We start from the raw sequence: 23,156 nt of genomic DNA, 5'->3' as shown, positions 1-23,156 counted from the left end.
AATCAGAGATCTCACTGAAGTGCTACATTTCATGTTACAGAGGTTAAAATACTATCGCACCCTTCAACAGGGGAGCTGTAGTCATACATCATCCAAGCCATTTCATCTATTTAACTTTTCTATATTCTACTCTATTTGTAGCTGGAGATCTCGGGGGTTCTTCAGCTCCAGTAGACGTGGCAGTCATTGGAGGTAAGTATTAGACTGTATTTGAAAGTTCCATTAGTCCAGCATTTCTCAAAATGGGGTCTGTGGACCGCTGGGGATCTGCGAGGGTACTCCGGGGGGTCCACAGGCCCTGCTGATCAACTCCTCCCCCTCTCTCCCAGTGCCTCCTGCATGCCGGGGAACAGCTTTTCAGCAGCATGCAGGAGACACTGGGAGGGAGGGTGAGGAGCAAGCATGAGGCTCACTCAGGGAAGGGGGCAGAGAGGCAGGGAAGAGGAGGGGCAGGGGTACAACGGGGGTGGGAAGAGGTGGGGCTTTGGGGGAACGGGTGGAGTGGGGGTGGAGCCTGGGGCTGAGCGGTGAGCTTGGGGGGTCTGTGAAAATTTTTTAATCAAAATGGGGGTTCTCGGGTTGCTAAAGTTTGAGAACCTCTGCATTAGAAGAAAAGAAAACAGGGCTCTTGTCGTCATCTTATAAAATCGCATGCTTGGTCAGCTTTTTATAGACAATACTGTGCAGGTACTATGTAGTATTCAAAAATGAAATCAGAAAAGTCCCAATCCAGCAAAACACTTAAGCACAGACTTAATTTGGATGTTTAATGCTGAATTTTAAATTTTCTGTAGTATTCACATGCGTAAACTTAAGCATGTGCTTAAATACATTGCTGAATTAGCGCACTCTCTCTCTCGCTCCCTCTCAGGAGACAAGAGTGTTCCTATGTTCTATAGAGTCACGGACTAGAAGGGTTAAATCTTCCAAGAAGCTTCAACCCAGCCTCTAATTTTTTACCTGTGGCCAACTGAGGAGAAAAGTGATAGAATTTAGACATCTAATGGCCTGAGGCCTGATTCTGATCTCATTTATGGCAGGGGGAAGCAGGAGTGACTGGAAGAGGTGAATGGAGTTACACTGTGTGTGAGACTGGCATGAGAACAGAATCAGGACACTTAAATCCAACATTTGCACCTGCAATTACTTCACCTGCCATTGCCCGTGCATAATTTATTACAGAGGTCACGTTTCAGGTGCAGAATTAGGGGGAATTTTAAATATATGGCCATGCTTTCCCGGAGGGAATAAAATATTCCAGGATCTGCCTGGATGTTAGGGTTTCGATGCACAGGGGCTGTCCAGATGTTAATGGTAATGATAACACCTCGCTCTTCTATAGCTAGATAAACTCAGACTGGCAATAAATGTATATTTTTACCAGTGAAGGTAATTAACCATTGGAACAACTTACCAAGGGTCATGGTGGATTCTCCATCACTGACAATTTTTAAATCAAGAGGAGATGTTTTTTCTAAAAGATCTGCTCTAGGGATTATTTTGGGGCAGTTCTCTGGCCTGCATTATACAGGAGGTCAGACTAGATAATCACAAAGGTCCCTTCTGGCTTTGTATTCGCTTTGGCACAATATGTCTGCAGAATTTCCAGTCTTGGAGCGGGATGATGCCACTGAGCTGGTAATTCATTGTTTGTGCTCCAGCACAACTCACCTGTACCCCAAAATCCATCCCTGGGAAGCAGAGAAGGAGGTGAAAAGGGTGATGTTTAGCCTTCCCCTGACTGGTATCTGTCTTTCACATACCTCACTCTGGAAGGGATATGTATGGCCACTAGAAACCATTTCCCTCTCGTCTCCGAAGAGAACTACTTTATTACCTTCAAAAAGAAAAGGAGTACTTGTGGCACCTTAGAGACTCGCAAATTTATTTCAGCATAAGCTTTCGTGAGCTACAGCTCACCTCATCGGATATTCAGGGTGACTCCAGTCAGTGACTGGGGATCTCAATCCTTATCGCTTAAGGTTTCCCCCTTTTGAAACCCAAAGCAGATCTGGCTTCGTAGGGAGCAGTTCCAGAGCATTGTCCGGGGACTCTGTGACAACTGGTTGTAGCCGTGGGATGTACTGCACTCCACGGATGGCACTTCCTGCAGTAAGTGACTGGGGAGCAGTAAAATGTAGGGGGCCTAATGAGGACCAGGCGTGCTGAAGGCTCAGAGAGGAGCGGTTTCGGGGGGCGGAGGAGCTGCTTTGGGTTTCAAGAGGGGGAAACCTTAAGCCATAAGGATTGAGATCCCCAGTCACTGACTGGAGTCACCCTGAATACCCGATGAAGTGAGCTGTAGCTCACGAAAGCTTATGCTCAAATAAATTTGTTAGTCTCTAAGGTGCCACAAGTACTCCTGTGCTTTTTGCGGATACAAACTAACACGGCTGCTACTCTGAAATCTATTACCTTCCACATCCATCTGTGTCTAGATTCCAGATCATGGCAGAACCTCAGAAATTGACTCTTTCTTGAGTTACAGACCTTAGTGCCCCACAAATGATGACACTCGCCCCACAGCTCAACAAAGAACGAATAGTCGGGCACGCTAGTGAACTCTTACCTCATTAAGCCAGCTCATAGCTGGTGTAAATCAGGGTAGCTTCATTGATTAGTGCTCTTCCAATTTATAGCAACTGCTGATGTGGCCCATTATTTTTACAAAACATACGGCAACACATTTCCTCGAGTTCTATTCACGCCCTCATACATTTAAACTAACTACAGTTGTCGGATTAAATGAGCAAAGCACTGTACATGGAGAAATGTATTATCCTAGTCTTTTGATTTTCTTTGTGTTTGTTCACTTCCCTGCTAACTTGCTCATTTCAGTAATGCACCAGGGGTATCCCAATCATTAGTGCAAATTAGCGAGGTTCTGATGTATTTCCCCCTGGTTCTAGCTCCTGTAACTTTAATTTCAGCTTCCTGTGAATCAGTGGAAGGGAAATTGAATTGTGCTTCGTCTTAGGCTTATTAATACTGTGCCATATCTAAAGCCTATTAAAGCTCATTGTGTCAAGGGATGCCAATGTAGTCCTAAAAAAATTGATAAAGCCTCTGGTGGAATCACATTATTATTGTAACCTCCACTTCTTTACATGAGCAATTCTCTTTCTGAGAGCAGTAACTTCAGTCACCATAAAAGCTGGAGGAACTAGTTAACATAATTAGGTACAAATAAAATGGTGTCCTGCCTTAATCCTGGAAGAGTTGCCAAAATTCTCCCCTCACCATTCATGCCAATATTCTCATATTACTCACCCCCATTCTCATGTCCCTACAAGTGAGCTCAGGCTCACTCTGCAATGAAGAGATACCCTTGTAAAGTCCATCCACCCTTTTGCTATTTTAGTATTATGCACTATATGTATCATATGACTTTTAAAACAAACTTTGTATTTGTGGATAATCTAAGCACTATACCCAGATGTACAGACACTCTTTTCTCAACCTACATATTATAAAATATTTTAACATTAGCTTAAATAAAATTTGTAAGTATGACCGGGTCTTTTCCCCCCTCTGAGTTAAGACAATCAATGCTGCTCATATCCTTATCGAAGGGCTACTTGGAGACTAAATGTGTGGCAAGTCAGGGTATAAATCTACAGCAGACTCGCTTGCCGTGTACTAAGTGGCAGCTACCACAGACTAAAAGTCCCCTAGTGCGCTTTGACATACTGCTGCAGTACGTCAAAGAGCACTATGAAACTTTTACTCCATGGTAGCAGGACCAGGACAGGCTTAGCGAGTGGCAGATTTCCTCCCTGGCTTGCCACACATTAAGTCCCTGTGTAGACATGACCTGATTGCTTGTCTAGTGGGACAGACTTTTCTCGTGTGTGTTGTTACAGATTTCATACAGCTCATACATTGCATACACAGTCTAAATATGGTTAAAAATGGGCTTTGCATGGGGTGATGAGCACAGAAGTCAGGAGAGGCCAATTCCTGCCCCTTGCCTTGGATCCAGAACGTGGGACAGACCCGGAGTCACGTTGGCGTCATCCTTTGTGCTTTGGATTTGCCCAGTGGGTCTGCATCATTCATAGACCCGCTAAGCATGCTTATGCCTTAGTACTGCCAACTCTCATGGTTTTGTTATGACTTTTGTAATATTTAGCATATTCCTTAAAGCCCCAGCTCCTGGAGTCATGTGAACACAGGATAATCTTGGCCATCATTATAGAACAAAATAAGTTTCTAGCCATCCTGGTTGCAGGGAAAAGTTTAATCTGTGACCTGAGTGCAGACCAAAGGCTCAAAACCCAAAAGGCAAATAAAAAGCCCAAATATATTATGTTAAAAAAAACACATGACTTTGAAGCCAGTCTCATTATTTCAGGAGAGAGGGGGGGTCTGACTTATGAATGCTTGGGGTTGGCAGTACTGCTTAGAATCATAGAATATCAAGGTTAGAAGGGACCTCAGGAGGTCATCTAGTCTAACCGCCTGATCAAAGCAGGACCAATCCCCAGTTTTTGCACCAGATCCCTAAATGGCCCCCTCCAGGATTGAACTCACAACCCTGAGTTTAAGCAGGCCAATGCTCAAACCACTGAGCTATCCCTCCCTCCCCAGCATCTCCTTCCTGGCTCTTTGCTGCAGAAAGAGACAGCACAGGGAAGAGCTCTGAAGCGCCAAGGCATGCAGAGTTCCCCATGGCTTGGCTTCATACTCCTGCAGCAGGAACTGCAACGGTACAGGTTCTGTGCAGGGCCTTTTCACATGCACGTTCAGGGTGCCTTTAGGAAGCAGAGTTTCTGGTCTGATAGAGGCATTGCAAGCTATTAGCTAGTCCTGGGGGAGCAAGCATCTACACAGGATTCCTCATCTCCAGTGTCACTTCACCAGTCACTAGAAACTGTCTTTGTTTAATTAGAACACAGGGATGTGGAAGCTGGTAAATACAGAACAGTGTAAGGACATCAAGGGGTCTGTTCCTACCCCGTGCGGGGTGCCACCTTAGAAACGTTCCATGCCTCCAATTCCTCCTGAAGTCACAGGGAGTTGAGAGCATTCAGCATGGTGCATGATCAGAATGACCTGGAAGTAAGTTGAATTAGCACCGGGGTGCTAACCAGCTCACATGTTTTTTCCCTTTGGATTGTCTTGTTTCTTCTCAATTTGGGATGAATTTGTTTCTAAGTATTGAATATCAACCAATTCATTTGGAAGCAGTCTGAATTTTTGCATAGATTTCTGCAGTCCTCTTACTCAGGCCTGGATTGCTGAAATTCTGTTTATCAAGATATTTATATAGACCCCCCCCCCCCATCCCTGCCGTGTCTGAGTGTATTATGATGTATTATCCACACACTTCGCCCCTACTGAATACCCCAGGTTCCATTACGTCCCAGTGTAAAATGTAGGCTATATGTTATCGCTCACTAAACAATTCAAACGGTTCTTCCCTGCTAGGTGTCATTGCAGTGGTGGCTATTGTCCTAATTTGCCTGTTGATCGTGATGCTCCGATATATGTACAGGCATAAGGGCACCTACCACACGAATGAAGCAAAGGGAACTGAATTTGCCGAAAGTGCAGATGCTGCTCTGAAAAATGACCCGGCTCTCCAGGAGGCTGTGGATGAGAGCAAGAAGGAATATTTCATCTGAGCGCAAAGGGAATCCACACTGAGACTGTCTGAGTGCTTCTTTCCCCAAGGGAATCAGAAAGAAACACTACATCAACGAAAGCACTAAGATATGGATATTGCAAGGATAGAGGCAAGCATCCTAACTGAAATGCTACTTCCCCCCGCTTCCCATGAAGAACAGAACACCGGATACCTGGCTGTCGATTTTATTAGCCACACAGCTGGTCACAGTTGAATTCAATATCAGATCAGAAGAAACAAAATCTCAGTCTGAACGATAAACTGATACCAGATAATGAAATCAAATGTCAAACCTTGACATTTGGTCAAAATAGCAGATGCCAATGGAAGACATCCTCTTAGCGTTAATGATGCCTCCTACGTCGATATTATACAGAACTACCTGAAAATGCATTTTCAGTGGTAATAGAACAAGTGTTAAACCAGATAAAAGCTGGGGTTAGTGGAACAAAAATTGGTCTATAGTCCAGAATTCTCCCCCCTCCCTTAAATGTGCACTTTGCCAGGTGTGATTTTTTCCTCTCCGGCCCTCTTCCTTCCCCACCACCCCGCACTTTGTTTTTAAATCAAGGACATGACACACACAAACCCTATAGGAAAAATATGGAACACTTTAAGAGTGAAGGATTTTTATTTTTAGCTAGCTCTGCATGGTGACTTGAGGATTGGAAAGTGTTAGAATTTACAGTATATAGTAGGTAATAACCACTAGACTTAAGAAAATGATCCCAAATAGCTATTAGGCTCCTTTCCTGCATACATAAGTAGGTCAATAGTTATTGGCTAGTGCAGACCTTCTGAAACAAATGCTCTCCAGTACTAGATTTGGAATGACAACTCTGGCCCTGGTGTTTATTTATTTATTTCACATTGGAGAATTCTTTCAAAAACCTGCTGACATTTGGGAGAATGGAGTCAGAATGCGGACATAAATAACAGTTAGAAGTGTACCTGTAATGCTACCCTGGAGCAGTTTGTCCATTTGAATCCCATTCTGTCGTATTGATCTTTCTCTCTTTTGTGCCCCTCCCAGCTTTTAAATATATCTTGGTTTTCAGGCAGCCTCGGATACAAAAAATTCCATTGAGCATTGGCTCTTTAAAAAAATAAAATGGACGTGATATGTAAAATGAAATCTCCTGTTCATCACATAAGAATTCACTGTGATGAGTTTATTCACTCCAGCAAGCCCTCTGTCTCACAGAAGCCAACAGGTAGTCCTGGAAATAGGATTAATTGTCCTCTGCACCTGTTTATCACCAGCTAGGTTTATGCCCTTAACTATCCAAAATGAGGGGGTGGGGAATAATAAATAATAAAATGTGCCTTCGATCAACTACCCTGTTTTAAATCAATAGTTTTCTATGTTTTTCCTGTTTAAAAAAATATTATAGAGAGACACGTCTACAGTTGTGCTTTCACAACTTGGTGGCTTCATCTTCTCCAAAGATCTTCATTTTATGGCACTGGGAGCCAGACTGGCTCCTAGAGCTCAGCTTAATACACCAGCGTTGGCCATACAACCACTAGAGGGAGACCAGATCTCCAGGAGAAAATACTTGAGGAATCAAGTAGATTTGGTGAAGGAAGGGGATAGTTTTGTCTCTTTAATTATGTCCTCAAGGCCACTCAGTACCTACAGGAGCAGGACTTTGCAGTAGGAGAGTCCTAAAGATTGAATGTTGGCTAATGTTGAATCTTTGCTGTATGCTTTTAACCAAAGAAAATCAAAACCATGCCAACTTACGAAAAGCTTGGGACCAAATTCCACAGACCATTGTACAGCCATATCACATACATCAGCCCACACGAAGTGAAAAATCCAATAATCCAGCACTTACACAATTCAAATGTTATGGTGTCATGTACTTGATTTTTGTATTCGCTTTACCATTTTAATCCTTTCACGACCGCTTTTGAAATAGGAATAAACTTGTATAATTGTTTTGGGCAAAGGAAACTGATTAACCTTAGTAGCGGGTGTACACATCTGTGCCTGGATTGCCAGAAGAGGAGCTGGGTGGGGAGGACAGGGGCATCCTCTTCTTGAATGGGCAGAATTCATGTATCTACTCTGAAGTTAAATTCTTCATAGACCTAAAAAAATACGTAAGCTTACGCCCTGGATAGGCCCAGGAACCCAGTCTGGAAACAATGCAGACATTCCCTACATTGTGTGAGGTGAGTAGAACAACTTGAACTACATCCCATGTCATACATGAGACCAGGGAACCCCGCCCCCAAAAAAACCTTCCAGGAGGCTTAATGGGCCAGGCCCTATTAAGCCTTTTCCTTAAAGTAAACTTCCTCAGTCAACCATATAGCCCCTTATTTCTACCTTGCATCAATCCAGCCCCACATCAGCCACTAGCTGTGGCTGCGAGGAAGAACTTATTCAATAAAGGTTTGTTTGAAGCCTTTCTAGTGGCTGACTGGAACTGTAGTAAATTCTCATCTGAGCAGCCATCTTCTGGATGGACACACAGCAGAAATGAAGTGGTGGTGGGAGGTCCATTGAGGTTGCAAGGAACAAATCGTTTTTCAAGGCTTGGGATTGTTACTAAGCTACTAAGGAACAACGGGATACCTGAACAGCTGCACAAGGTACACCAGGGTGTGTTTTTATTTGTTATGGGAGTGGATGGACCAAGCCAAACAAGCCTGAGAGTCATCTCCAGTCGTGGGGCTGATGGCCATCAGGTAGCTGTTAGTCATAAAGGAGTGGTGTAAATTGGCTTCAATGGAGTTATGCTGATTTACATCAATTGAGAATCTGGCTCAGTATGTGACTATTTAGGACCCCAAATCTGAAATGACTGCAGCTACTGCCTTTGGCTATGGCCCTCCTTAGTAGGTTACTTCATTTCTGTATGCCATTTTCCCCATATTCATGCAGCCAGCTGAACAATCCAAGTATACAATAACTACATCATCTACCCATCACCAATGAGCTTTTTAGAATATTTTAGAAAAGTAACTTTGGTGCTAGTTATGTTTTCAGTTGTTGTTTTTTCACTGTTTTTTCAAGTTCAGAGGCTTTGACTCACGCACCCAGAACAGAGAGCAGAGCAGGGATCTGAGGGGTTTTTGTGTTTGACTTTGTAGGAATCAAAGATTGCTTTGTAAAGAAAGAGCAACATTTAACAGTATCATGAGACTGGCAGAGCTCTAAAGGCCCAATCGCTCATCCTCTACCCACACAATACTCCCACTGTCTTCAATCAGTTTGGCCTTAAATCAGTGCATTACAAAATTCTCATAACTTTTTGGGCTAATTTGCAAAACTTCCCTCTCTGTAAGCCGCATGCTGTGCTAAACAGAACACAGTTTGCAATACAGAGGTGCCTCGGCGGGTGGCTGTAACTTTGGATCAAAAAGAGCTGATAGATTTTTTAAAACAGCACTAAAAAAGTTTCCAGTTAGTTACTCACTCCCATTACTCTGTAGCCACCAACTCAGGAAATAGGAGACATTTTGTATGAGCGAATGCCAACTATACATTTGGTACAGAGCTGGGTGGGAATTTTTTGACAAAACTGTTTTCTGTCATAAAATGCCACTTTGTCAAAACAAACTTTTTGTGGGAAAGGGTTGATTTTGACAAAAAACTTTTGTTAGGAAGTTCTCGGGTCCAGGATAGAGTTCCTGGTCCAAAACCAGAAACACTCCAGAATATTCTGCTGCTTGAATTCACCTGGGTCCAAGTCCTTACTCCATATGAGTCAGAGCACAGTTCTGAGTCTCACACACCTGAGCTGAGTGACTAAGCCACTAGGCTATTCTGGGGCAGGGTAATCTAGCTCTCTTTCTTCTGGGTTCCACCCTCCCGTCAAAAAAAAAAAAAAATTTAAAACAAAAACGATCAAAAAACAGTCTTGGTTTCATCCCAGTGCTGAATGGGAAATTTTTAGAAATCTCAAAAATTTCCACAGGATAGGAAAGCCATTTCATGCCCAGCTCTAGTCTGGTACAGATGCTCCTGGTGTAGTGCTCTGTAATAACCGACAGCCATTGGTCCAGCAGGGACCACTTTGTACATAATGCCTCTGTTCCGAAGCACCAGTCGGATTTTCAGTGCCTTTGAAACTTTGTATCGAATCCTCAACTATTTGCTATTTTTCAAACTGATGCTGTTGTGGACGCATTAAGGTTTTTTAAAAATAAGATAATCGCTAGTGTTAAGAAATGAGGCTGATAACTTAATTAGAAAAACTTGTCTGGAAAGATTCCTGTTGATGTCAGTGGGCTTTAGATTGTGAGCCCTGGAGATTTAAACATGTCTCATTGAAACACTGTGTTGTTTGTGAAGAAAAATAAAGCTATTTTCAAAATCCATCCTCAAGTCTAGATTAAAGTGAGTTACGTGGACATCTGTTGCTCTACTGGATTTACATGGCACCAATACTAGTGTTTAGTCTAGGGCTGTGCAAACATTATAGGTGCTTAGCTATAATGGTGTAACCCCATTACCAGCAGTGGTGTTACACCGGTGCTCCTGAGAACAGAATTTGGCCCATAAGCATTCAGTCCCAGTAGCGGCCCTGCCTTCCCCTGTTGATGGGAATGCTTACCTAAGCATTCCCAGATGCCAACCACTATCGGTGCCAATGTGGGACAATCTGCCAGCATTTCGACACTGAAGCTGTGCCCTACCCTTTCGTTACATAGTTAGTGTTCCCAGCACCTTGGCCCACTTTCATCAGTGAACGTGAGGGAGTAACAACCGAGATGAATGCATCCCATTCTCTTTCTAGGCAGTTGGTCAATTTCTGCCAGATCTCCTGCCCCATGCAATTCTATTGACTTCAGGGACAGTATTGTCAATCTGGCCAAATAGACACGCAAGCCCACAGATGCCTTCTGAGGCAAAATCATTAGGAGGAGAATGCAAAGCAAACTGTCTCCAACCAGGGACAATGCCTGTGATGCTTTTCTGTCCAGTACCTGGGAGCTGGAAGACTCACAAAAGGTTCCAGAATCCAGGTCTTAATAGCTGCAGTACTAAAAGACAGCAGAGCTGCCTCAGGACAGACAAAGGAAGAGCTTCATCTCTAACCTGTTTTGACTCATAAAATGACTGTGAATGGCACTGTTGTGTCTATTTATCCCTACCCAATCTCCATTGTCACCAGCCTCCTGTGTAGAAGGGCACCATTGTGTTATTGGGCCACCTTTCGGGCATTTTCTTCACTGCTTTATCTCGTTTCAAGTAAACATGGCAAATTATACTTAGGGCCAGACTGGTCTGTGGTGCTGGCCACGCTGGATACAGGACACTGGACCAGACAACTCAGAGACAGTATGGCAATTCCTATGTTCGAGATGGACTTAGGGTGTAATGGTATGGGTTCAGTGACAAAGTTGTTGGGTTCTTGCATAGTCTTGAGGTTCTATGGCTTGTGTTATACAGGAGGTTAGACTAGATGAAAAACAGTCCCTCCTTGACAGAACAAGGAGTAATGGTCTCAAGTTACAGTGCGGGAGGTCTAGGTTGGATATTAGGAAAAACTTTTTCACTAGGAGGGTGGTGGAGCACTGGAATGGGTTACCTAGGGAGGTGGTGGAATCTCCTTCCTGAGGAGGTTTTTAAGGCCCGGCTTGACAAAGCCCTAGCTGGGATGATTTAGTTGGGGTTGGTCCTGCTTTGAGCTGGGGGTTGGACTAGATGACCTCCTGAGGTCCCTTCCAACCCTGATATTCTATTATTCTGGCCTCAAAAATCTATACATTTAAATCCACAATTATTCTACCAATTTCAACAGTTACTTTGGGATTACACCAGAGTAACCAGAGCAGAACTTGGTCTGTGGCATAAACAAAGCTGGAAAGCCTTCATATTGTAGATTCAGAAATAATGCTCACTGGATCCTGCTTTTGCTTCTCCATGTGAGATAACTGCAAATTGCTTGTCAGAGTCACTTAATCACACTTATCCTATTAGCTATATTTTTTATCATAGCGGAGCGAAAACCGCAAGCTTGCCAAAAGCTAGAGATCAGTCATAGCTTAAATGCCACCCTGCCATTCACATTAGAAAAAGAAAACCTGCTGCTGCTTAGATCTTTTCATCTTTCATTACAGACCCTAAATTTGATTTTTGTGCAATTTAGCTCTGTTTTAATGGTATATCTGCAAGCGTCTCTGGGACCAACCCTGCAGCCTGCCACTCTCGATTAGGCTGTGTATTTTTATGGCAACATACAGAAACATCTGGCCACATTTGCTCTCACTCGCTCCTGATTTACACAGCTTGGCACTCCATTAACTTCAGGGTCTCCATTGACTTAGTGGAGTTCCTGAATTTACCAGTGGTTAAAATAGATTTTAAAATGGAGGGGGAACCAGCCAAGAAGGAGCTCTCTCTATACTGACTGTATCAAGCCAGGGATATGGCCTATTGTCTTCTTGCTGGTACCAAGCATCCAAGATACCTGTGCATATCCCAGACTGCTGAATGAGATCAACGAGGAAGCAGATGAATGTCCAACCTTATGAAGCTTTCTTCATTCAGAAGCCTTGACCTCTGGAGTGTTAACTAACTGCATGACCGCAGAACATGTAGGCAAACATTGCATAGATAGTCTTGAATGGCTGGCACAAATATTATATTTTTTCCCAACACACCTCCCCCTCCTTCAAAACAAACTGCAAAGAATAAATAAATAACTAAGGGCCCAGATCCTCGGTGGGTGTAAATCAGCATCGCTCCAATGACTTCTGTAGACTTGCATTCATTTACACGTGCTGAGGATCTTGCTCAATAATGTCAAAAGTCTTATAAAACAAAGGATAAATCACCTTTCTGTCTTTCTTCAGGGCTGGTGCTAGCACCTATCACCGTAGTATCTAAGGTTTTGTCGTCACTGCATTGTTAGCTCAAGTTATAACTCAAGTTTTGCCCCTTAACCAACTCCTGTCCACACACACAAACCTCTAGCTTGAGTTAAATGGTGCTTTAAACCGGAGCTAGCTGGCCCATCCGGCAGGATGGATTGCCCCTTGAGTGCTGCCGCTGATGAGGTGGGAATGCAGCATTTACAACTACTCCTCAGTTGCCAGTCCAATCACTCTGTGCCACTAATCCAAGCCCTCCGCCTGTTTTCAGCGTTGTTTCCCAATGTGGTAACTCCCTCGCCCTAGTCTAGCGCAGGTGGAATAACTTGAGGGCAATAACGAGCTGATAATTGCCCTGAAGACAAGCCCTCCGAGCTGAACTAGGTATATATGCAGAAATGTACCGAAATGCACTCCTAAGCCTATATCCCCCCCTCACAGGAGAGCTCAGTCACTGAAAATAGACATTCAATTTATTTACCTGCAGGAAAATCTAGCGAAGTGGGTTTACACACTGAAAAACAAACAGCTCTGTGAATCCCAGCTAGCCCACGGGAATAAGCAGCTCTGTGTTCGGTTCGCATGAACCCATCACCTTTCACCCACAGCAATAAGATTTCATTAGTGCTGTGTGTTTCAAACAGAGCGTGTTGCAGACCCTTAGCGGGAATTGTTATCGTATTAAAAAAAAGAGTTAAGGGCCCAGTCCTGCAACTCTTCCAGGTTCCCGTTGACTTCAATATTAATTTGCATGGATGGAAACCATGAGAAGCTGAGAGCAATGACTACAAATTGACAGGAAACCCAGACAATTGATAAGAAAAGCTAAAGGTATCAATGAAAAAATCTGTGGCCAGTAGGGTTAGGGAAAATGAAAAATAATTCTTTAATCATATTAGGAGCAAATGAAATCCAAATAATGCTGTAGGTCCAATACTAGTTAAGGACAGTAAGAGTGTCAATCATGATGGAGAAAAGGAAGAACTATTAAATAAATATTTCTGTTCCGTATTTGAAAAGAAGCAGAATGATATATTCATGTCTTATAGTGATAGGGAAATACTTTCTATTCCATTAATATCTAGGGAGGAGGTTAACCAGCAACTACTCAAATTAAATATTTTTAAAAATCGGCAGGACCAAGTAACTTGCACCCAAGACAATTAACAGAATTGGCCAAGAAACTCTGGGAACACTCAGGAAGTTCAATAAGACTGGAAAAAGTTAATGTTATGCCAATATTTAGAAGGAGTAAAGAGGATGACTTGGTAACTATAGGCTGGTTAGCATGACACCAATCATAGGCAAATGCTGATATGGGATGCAATCAGTAAAGAATTAAAAGTGTAGCATAATTAATGCCAGTCAAGATGGTTTTATGGGAAAAAAAAAAGTCTTGTCAAGCAAATAATCCTGTGTTATGATAACATTACAAGTTTTATTGATGAAGGTAACTTTGATGACATAATATACTTTGACTTCTGCCACGCATTTGCCCTCATCCCATATGGCATTCTGATTTAAAAAAATAGCACTATACAAAATTATTGTAGCCCACATTAAATGGACTAAAAACTGGTTTAGCGGATAGATTGCAAAAAATAATTGTAAATGGGGAATCATCATTCTCTGGGGGTGTCATCATTCTATGGGGGTGTTTCTAGTGAAGTCCCAGAGGGATCCGTCCCTGGGCAGAATTTCACCCATTGTGTTTATTATTCTTGGGGAAGTGAATTATAGTCCTTATATATCTCAGTAAGAATACACTAAAACAAAGGATAAACCTCTATAATGACTCAGCACTCAGGACATTTTAGTGTTTTCTTTCATCGTTCTTTTTTGTTTCAAGAATATATATCTGCCGGCAAGGGTTTGAAGTGGTATTTACATAAATGTTTGCAATTCAAACCTACTTTAACCTGACAAAGATGATCATAGAACAATCAGAGTTCACTCATATATGCCTCTACTTCATGGCTATCTCTGATAGTCTGCCTTAACATAAGTATTATGTTTTTAGTCAACAAAGCTACTAATCAACTGCTGGTGTTAATCTACTATATTTTGAATGGGGAAAAGAAATTTAAAACAAAGTATACTTTTTAAATAAAATTGTCACTTTCTGTATCTAAGGAGTGTCTTTCCCCATTTTTGTTCTCTTTTTATAATATATCTGCAACTCTTTGGGGAAGAATGAGTTTGTTGCTAAAGCAGAATTGCCAGTTATGTTGTTTTCTCATGAGTGCAAGTCCAAGAAAGGAACTCTAGTTAAGACAGCCTTCCTCTTTAATCAGGTGAGCAAACTCAAGAGGCAGAATGCTGGGGAGCAAGGTGGTGTACTGATAGAAGCTTTTAGACCAACGCAATCTTCAAATCAGAAATCAACTCATAATGCCAAGAGAAAGAACACAACCTTTCTGATGTCTTCACTGTGGATATTCATGCTGGTATATTTAATAGACCTCAGGTATTCTGAAAAAGTTTGTGCAGGGACTCCAACCGAGACAGGCTTATAAAATGTGATGACTGATTATCCGTGGTGGACAACATGCCATCCACCTAAACCATACCAAGTCTGAAGGTGTCTGCTTTGTTCTTTCTGCCTTATGTAAAATATCAAGGTGAATTTACAATATCCCTAAGTAAAGGCTAATAGGAGGATGCATCTGTAATAAGACATACTGTAGCTTTTTTTGTGCAAGTCTTCTTTAATAGGTGGCTTATTCCAGAGACTATTGGGGTTAATGGAAAAAGACTCCCGTGGAATCTAACAGGCATTTCATGGGTACTTTCTTCATCTTCCCCTCGTTAATCCCATCAAATGTGGTCTGCTCTTTGAGTCTCTCTCTCTCTCTCTCCCTCCAAAGTGCACTGTTCAATACCATATCCTCTATCACCCCGGATGCTAACGTCGTCCTTTATAACATCTGTGACAAAGCTCTGTCCTTGCCTCCGTGGGTCCTGCGTTTCCTAGCGGATTTCTCTAGCCTCAGAGGCTCACTGTGACCCTCCACGTAACCATTCTCCCTGCCTTCTGGAAAGTTCTTAATTGGCCCCAGGTGTCTTAATTGACCTGGAGCAGCTGCCAATTCACTTATCCTGGTACCAGGGATTTGTTTAGCCTGGAGCTAATATATCTGTCTCCCACTACTTTTCTATAGCCATCTGGCCTTGCCCCGTCACACATCCCACAACTTCTTCTTAGGTCAGCCTCTTTATCTTTTCCCTTCAGTCTTGATCTTCTGGACTCCCTTTCACACGCAGTTTTCAGGACTGCACTTCGCATGACCAAACCACCAAAGCCTGGACACCCTCATTTTTTGCATTTATGGGTGTTCTTGGGAGTATGTCTCAAACATACATTTTCCTCACATGGTCTTTCTTGCTTACCCAACACACCCAACTCAACATTGGCATTTCTATGGAAAAGATCGTTTGCTCATCTTTCTTCTTTGTTGCCCATCACACAAGGTCAGACATTAAAACTGGACAGACCCCCATTTTATAGACGTTCCTTTTTCAGTCTGACTGCTATTTTCCTGTCCTATACTACACCGCTTCTCTCTCTCTATATATATATATATTTATTTGAGCCAGGTATGTTTTAATCTTAGCTCTAATTTCATCCTCCATTTCCCCAGATTCTGGTACCCAGATACTTGAAACTGCATTTTTGATAGTCTGCCCATCTAGTTTCCTTCAGGGTTCACGTTATTGACATTACATACCATATGTTCTGTTTGCCCTCTGCTTATTTTGAACCCATGTTTCTCCAACACATTGCTCCATGGGATACATTAATTGGGCCAAATTATAGCCCTTCAGAGGCACAGCTGTGCGGGGTAAGGTGGAGAAGTCACGCTCCATGGGCTGTGGTATCTGAAAAAGCTGTGTGTCAATAAGTTGTACCATCCCTGGAGTCAGTGGGGAAGGTCTAATGATGCTACCTCCATCCAGACATTCATCCCCATGCAGTGCCCACCAAGTGCAGGACTGGTAGAGTGCAAGAACAGTGTTCCCACCAAAGAGTGGCCATTGGATGCTCCGTTGATGTGCAAGCCCAGTATGCAAATCAGGCCCTGCCTACCCATGGGTGTTCCTGCCCATAGGGCTGTAGTATATCACTCATCTTCATGGTACCTAATTTACACCTGGAGATGCACTAGCAGCCAAATTCTGTGTTGACCTGTACTGAAATCAGAGAGGTTGCAGGGAGAGTAAGTCAAGTCAAAACAGAGTCTTGTGTTGTGTTGGCCCCTTGTTTGTGGCTTGTGTGCCAGGAACTGTATAAAAGGTCCATTGGACCAAATTCATCCCTTTTTTAACCCCATTGATTTTGACAAGCTTACCCCAGGTTTGTACAACAAAGCAGAAGAAAAGTATCAAAAGGAAAGGAACTGAAAACCACTGTTTGCAACAACACTTGGCCCCTGGTAGCAACGGAATTCAACTCTGCAAAATGTATTACTCTCCAAAATAAATGCACACTTCTGGATTTCCCACCAGCCCGGAGCTAATTCGGAAGAGACATCTAATACATTAATATGATGCACTTCCCACTGCTTCTATCACTAGAGCTGGGACAGGGGGTTTAGGATGGAAAGTTCTGATTGCATTGGATAAGAAAAGGGTCCAGACCTTACAATAAACAACCTGCTTCCAGGACAGCTTTTGATTAATGTTTCTATTTCAGCTAAAAAAAACAAAACAAAAACAAATCTCCTACAGACGGTCTTGTCGGACCTGGCTGAGTGGAAGTACACTACTTCCTGACGGCTGGATAATGATCAGCGAGATGTAACGGAGCTTTCCGCTTTCCAGTATCTTAGAAAGAAAGAATCTAATCTCTCAAGGGAATTGCTAGCAGGATCACTTGGAATCCTTCCCAATTTAACACATGCTGACAAAATGCAACCCAATACCATGCACTATGTTACCAGGAAACATCATCCGTTCCCCCTCTAGCACCGAATAGAGTGGTCAATGGCATTTTTACAATGGTCACGTTTAATCCAAATTGCAGTTTATATTGTATTTCTATTAAACTGTACCTCCTGCCACTCTTTACAGTGACAAGATGGGGGAGATAATGGCTTGTATTGGACCAACGTCTGTTGGTGAAAGAGACAAGCTTCTGAGCTCACACAGAGCTCTTCTTTCGGAAGTTGGTGCAATAAAAGACCCCACCACACCCGCTTTGTCTCTCTAATATCCAACATGGCTGCGACAACACGGCAAACAACATTCTTTACAGTGCATATCTTCTTTTTCTTTTCCATTCATAAATTCTTGTATTATAAAACAGAAGTGTGATGCTTGGGGCTTTCCATAGCTTTTTCTAATATTCCCTGAATATTATGTTTAAATACAGTGATGGGCTCGGAAACTCTGCTCAGCTAACATCTCTTCAGTCCATCACCAGCACAGCTTAGTTTCAAACACAGAAAGGGAAGAGTCAAGTAGATTATTATATCTCGCTGCTGACTGGCAAAGGGGCAGAGACCACTGTACTGTGAGTGACACTCTGGGCTCAAGCAATCTTTTTTTTTTTTCCCCCATGTGATGATATCCAGGCACAGAGGCCTCAATGAAGAACGAACGAGCTCAGAGCAAGAGCTTTTACAGTCTGAGCGAAAGGGCTAAATACTCTGGCGAGGAGCCAGTATCAGGCTGTATTGGTCAGGAGCCAAGAGACACTTCATACACACATATACAAATACAAGGGGGTACATGGCAAATCTTTGCCCATCAGAACACAGCCCTCTTAGAAACACTAAGGCCATTTCCTCTGCCAATTAGCAGTGTTAAAATAAGAATGTGAACCTTCTGCTCTCTCTTCCTCCCCACAGTGGTGAATTAATTAATAAATAAATATTTTTATTCCAATGAAGCTAGAAAATCATTTTTGTGCGGCTCCACCCAGCTGCATAATGTGCTTGGGAAATTGCATGAACCCAACATAGCCCTTACCCTGCTCGGAGGAGAGGGAAAACACCATGGCTGCCTTTGCAGATGCTAGACCTTTGCTAGCCTGTGCTTTATTGTCATGCTGCTTTTCACACAGGTCCCGTGTGCTCAATAAAGCCCTTTGTGATTAAAAGAAGATGCACTTCACGGAGAAGTATAAGAAAAAGTGTAGGAGTACTTGTGGCACCTTAAAGACTAACCAATTTATTTGAGCATGAGCTTTCGTGAGCTACAGCTCACTTCATCGCATTTTCCAGCAAAGGGGTTGCCTTAGTGACTCTCCGGGCAAAATCATTATGAAAGAAGCTGCCATTCCCTCTCTGGAGCATTTGCTCCATTCCCCATTGTCTCCCTATAAATCAAAGATTCCTGATTTATAGTAAACAGTATTTCCCATGAGAAAAGCCTCCTAATATTTGTGAATCATACTAGAAATGTAGAAGCAGCACCTTGGCAAGCAGAGAGCGAATGTTTTGATGAGAATGTTTTACAGGGACATTTTACAGTAAAATGCCCAAACTGTTTCACGCCCGAACTGTAAAACACGTGAGATTTTTCATAGCCATGAGCAATGTAGTTAGGTTGACCTAAGTTTAAGAATAGACCCCATAGACCCCCATTTACCAAATCAAGTTCATCGCTCTGCAGAGGGGCTATGCAATGGCCAGTCCCTAAGAGTTGTTGAGGTAGGAGGAATCCTCCATAGAAATATTGGATACTCCCAGAAGAGTCCTTAAAGAGGGATTGTGAGCCAAATGGCCCAGGTTCAAAAGGCCAGCCAGGAAGCCATAACTAACAGGGTTAATGACCCCTAGTCTACACTACAAACTTACGTCAGCATAACTACATCATTCAGGGGTGGGGCAAATCCACACCCCTGTGCAACACCTTTACTGATCGAGCTCCCAGTGTAGACAGTGCTATGTCCATGGGAGGGCTTCTCCTGCTGACACAGCTACCACTGCACAGGGAGGTGGAGTACCTCCGCTGATGGGAGAATTTCTCCCATCAACGTAGGAAGCATCTTCACTAAGCACTACTGAGGCACAGCTGCGTCGCTATAAGCGTAGACAGGCCCTGAGACGTTGCAAATGCAGGGGCTAGGGATTCTGTCCTAGGACTGAGGCCTTTGTCTACACACAGATTCTGTACAAGTATAACTAGTTCCTACACGAACAGAAAAATGCCTTCTGTCAGGGCAGGTTCAACTACCCGAGGGGGCTATCCGGTTTAGGTTTGCTGGCATAGGTTCCATAGTGCAGACACTCTGTGAAGACCAAAAACTGTGGCTGTCAAACATTTTATCCCCACAAGTCTAGAAAATCTCCCCTTTTAAATTTCCCATCTTAGCACTTCTACAGTTAGAGGGCAAATGTGGATGTCCACTGCAAGCAAAGAACCTGAACCTCAGTGGGTTTTGTTGTTCAGATGCCAGGCTTTGGTTCAGCCCTTAATAGAAATGTGAAGCCAGACCCTCAGCTGGTGTAAACTGGCGTAACTCCATGGACTTCAACAGAGCTCCCCTGACTCAAAAGCACTGCATTGATTTACTCCTGCTCAGGATCAGCCCCATAAGTTTACTGCAAAATTCAGCTCTGGATCAGAACATAGATAAAGCTTGGGGGTATTTGAATCTAGGGGTTTAGGCTGGACGGGATTATGGCTGTTTCCACCAACAATTTTGGTTGCAAAGGGTGGGTTGGAGGGTTAGATGGCCTCAAGCACCACAAGTAAACAACATTCATTGAGTGCAGAGATCACTGGACCCTTTCTAAATTATATTTGGCAGAGAGTCTTAAACCTGCCAAAACTCTGGCTTTTGTTTTATCTTTCTTGGGCACGGTTAATCTGACAATCTGCTCCAGTAATTAAAAGCCAAAACAAACTTTCATGCATTCTGTTGAGATTTTTTTCTTTTTGTGGAATAAATGAAAGAATCAACTATTGTGCATCAATTACTTCATTAAACAATTTCTTAAGGATTTCTTGGTTTTGGAGCGGGGGTGGGGGAAATCATCTTCAAACATCTGGGGAGACAGCACAGCTTGCTGTCCAGTAAGGCTTGGCAGGCTAGGAGCTATGAGACATACCAGACTGCGTAAGAAAGGTTCTCATAAAGCTGAATCATTTGGGCAATTAACACTCAAAGCAATTTTCACATAAGCCTTTGAAATATGTAATTTTAGTTCTGCATACGTAACAGGCTGGCTTTTGCTGTCTGAAGATGGCTCTGGCAATGCAGTTACCATCAGCCCGTGAAAGTTTATGAAGGGGAAAATACTTCTCTAGATAGAAAATATTTAGTGTAGGCTTCTTGTGCCCATTGGAAATGGTTGATTTACTGATGCGCTATTTACTGTTTGAAAGCTAGTGGAAATCACTAGAAGTCTGTGGAGCATGAGCATATCTGGAGAGCTTTGGATCAAGCCCTTGAGAGCTTTGTGTCATAGATTTTAAAGCCTGAAGGGAATCACCATGATCTAGACTGACCTCCCGCATTACACAGGCCCTAGGACTCTCATGCGTCCGTTGCTGCATTAAGCCCAAATTGGGGTTGACTGGGAGCGTCCCTTAGAAAAACATCCAATCTTGATTTGAAGTCGATCTTTGACACAAAACAGCAACAACTTACTTCCAGTAATGGAAAACCAGACATATAAATGATAAAGAAAAAAATGCAGGTTTTATCAATAAGATTATTTTGAATCCAAACTGCCACAGTCATTATTTTGGAAAACAACAGTATTAAAGATCCAATGTCATTTAACTTGCTGCCCAGTGCTAAGGGTCCAAAGTAATTTAACTCGGTCCCTGAAATCATGAGATCTATGAATTATTGGATGGGTCTATAATGCTTGGAAATCCTTAGCAGTGTTTGCATGGCATAGACAGGGATTGTGTCAGGCAGATAAAAAAAAGATACTAAAATGTGATGCTAGCCACAAGAGATTAGAAAATAAAATTTGGTCCAACTTCTCATCTATAACCTGAATGCCCCCGGGCTGAGACATCACTTTTAATCTGATTTTACATTTGAGAGTCTTCTACTAACATCTTTCCCCCTGCATTTTGCAATCTGTGTATTGATACAGTACCAGGTGCAGTCACTACACAGATCGCTGAATTCATTTTCTACTGTTTTTTTCTTTAAAAATTTTAATTTGATAATGAATAAGCCACCAGACAGCAGAACTCCCCTAAAATAGGTTTATCTTTCACTTCTTAGTGAAAGTGATTTTAAGATTGCAGCCCAAAGGTGATTTGGGGAAGGTTTTTTAGAAGAGAAAATGCCCTAGAGCGCAATTCCATCTTCAGATGCACAAAGGACATGATTCTGGTCTCATACTGTGATAGCTCAATTGACTTTGACAGAGTTACTCCCAGTTTAGGTTGGTATAATTGAGAACAGAATCAACCCAAAGGTCCCTGCATTGATCATTACATCCCAGGGCAGAACTGGGCCCTGTCTTTGAAGGTCATAGGACTACTCCTCTCACTAGCTGCTGAGTGATGAGAGTCAGAGCTAGCCATTGCATTTAACAAGCATTGCTTTCAGGAGCTAAGCATGTACAGTTAGGAGATCTAGAGAAAGGTAAGAAAGTCTATATTCACTACCAAATAGGGCTAATGACAACAAAGGAATTATTTGTGTTTCACAGATGAAACTGACAAAGGGACTTTTCAATCACTAACCTCCTCAGACAAAGCAAATACATTTATACCTAAAACACACTAGGCTAAAAAAGCAATCAGTATTCCTTCAGAGTTACTTTGGGTTTAAGAGACTAGCTCCCAGCTTGGGTGAGGCTTTTTATGTATGGTCCTCAACACCCAGCATGTCCTGCTTCTTAAATCCAACCCAGTTACTGGACACCTGAACTGCATTCCTCAGAATATTGCTATCATCAGGAAAGCAAGACTCCTACAGCTCACCTGTGGTTTGCAATCAAACACAGCACCTGGACTTCACTCCTTGAGCAGGCTTCCAGCACACACACAGCTAATCCTCCAGCCTGGTGGCTTGTTTAGCTGCAAATACTCTCCTGTTTAGCAAACAGCCTCAGCTGGGGAGAGCTTTCAAAAAGGGGTTTGTCTTCCCAGCTATTTGGTTCAGATAAGGGAGAGGGAAACAGATTCAGTAGCTACCCAAAGTAAAAGGGGATTGAGGAAAAGAAAATGTCATTCAAACACATGCACGCAGACTAGAGAGGGAAAGTGAAATGCTTTGAGTTAATTTAGGGAAGGGTAACTAAAAAAATCTAATGAGAAATGTTCCCTGATACAGGAAAAACTTTGTAGCTGTATGAGCATTTTGAGAAATGGTCATAAGTAAACAGGATGAAATTTAGCAAGGACAAGTGCAAAGAACTCCACTTAGGAAGGAACAATCAGTTGCACACATACAAAATGGGAAATGACTGCCTAGGTAGGAGTACTGCAGAAAGGGTTTTTGAGGTCATAGTGGATCACAAGCTAAATATGAGTCAACAAAGTAACACTGTTGCAAAAAAAGCAAATGTCATTCTGGGATGTATTAGTGGGAGTGTTGAAAGCAAGACACGAGAAGTAATTCTTCTACTCTACTACATGTTGATTAGGCCTCAACTGGAGTATTGTGTCCAGTTCTGGGCGCCACATTTCAGGAAAGATGTGGACAAATTGGAGAAAGACCAGAGAAGAGCAACAAAAATGATTAATGTCTCGAAAACATGACCTCTCAGGGAAG

The 23,156-nt window shown here is 42.7% G+C and overlaps 1 protein-coding gene and 1 long non-coding RNA gene across 4 annotated transcripts in view; one reads left to right on the top strand and one right to left on the bottom strand.

Moving 5' to 3' along the window:
- The window catches only part of GYPC (glycophorin C (Gerbich blood group)), a 38,744-nt gene extending 28,780 nt beyond the window's left edge, over positions 1–9,964 (top strand). For all 3 annotated transcript variants that reach the window (XM_027833791.3, XM_043525626.1, XM_043525627.1), the window contains 2 exons: positions 142–192; positions 5,431–9,964. In XM_027833791.3, the coding sequence (XP_027689592.1) occupies positions 142–192; positions 5,431–5,627 (248 nt within the window). In that variant the 3' untranslated portion in view covers positions 5,628–9,964. The remainder of the gene's footprint in view (positions 1–141; positions 193–5,430) is intronic.
- Positions 1–22,472, bottom strand: part of LOC122462457 — a 32,378-nt gene extending 9,906 nt beyond the window's left edge. Inside the window, exon 1 of the long non-coding RNA XR_006284993.1 lies at positions 22,364–22,472. This is a non-coding gene — a long non-coding RNA (uncharacterized LOC122462457). The remainder of the gene's footprint in view (positions 1–22,363) is intronic.
- Between the last annotated feature and the right edge of the window lie 684 nt (positions 22,473–23,156).

The sequence above is a fragment of the Chelonia mydas genome, chromosome 11 (genome assembly GCF_015237465.2).
Source record: "Chelonia mydas isolate rCheMyd1 chromosome 11, rCheMyd1.pri.v2, whole genome shotgun sequence".
In the NCBI taxonomy this organism is placed as follows: domain Eukaryota; kingdom Metazoa; phylum Chordata; order Testudines; family Cheloniidae; genus Chelonia; species Chelonia mydas.
The sequence above is the reverse complement of the archived record's forward strand: the minus strand, read 5'-3'. Positions and strand labels throughout refer to the sequence as shown.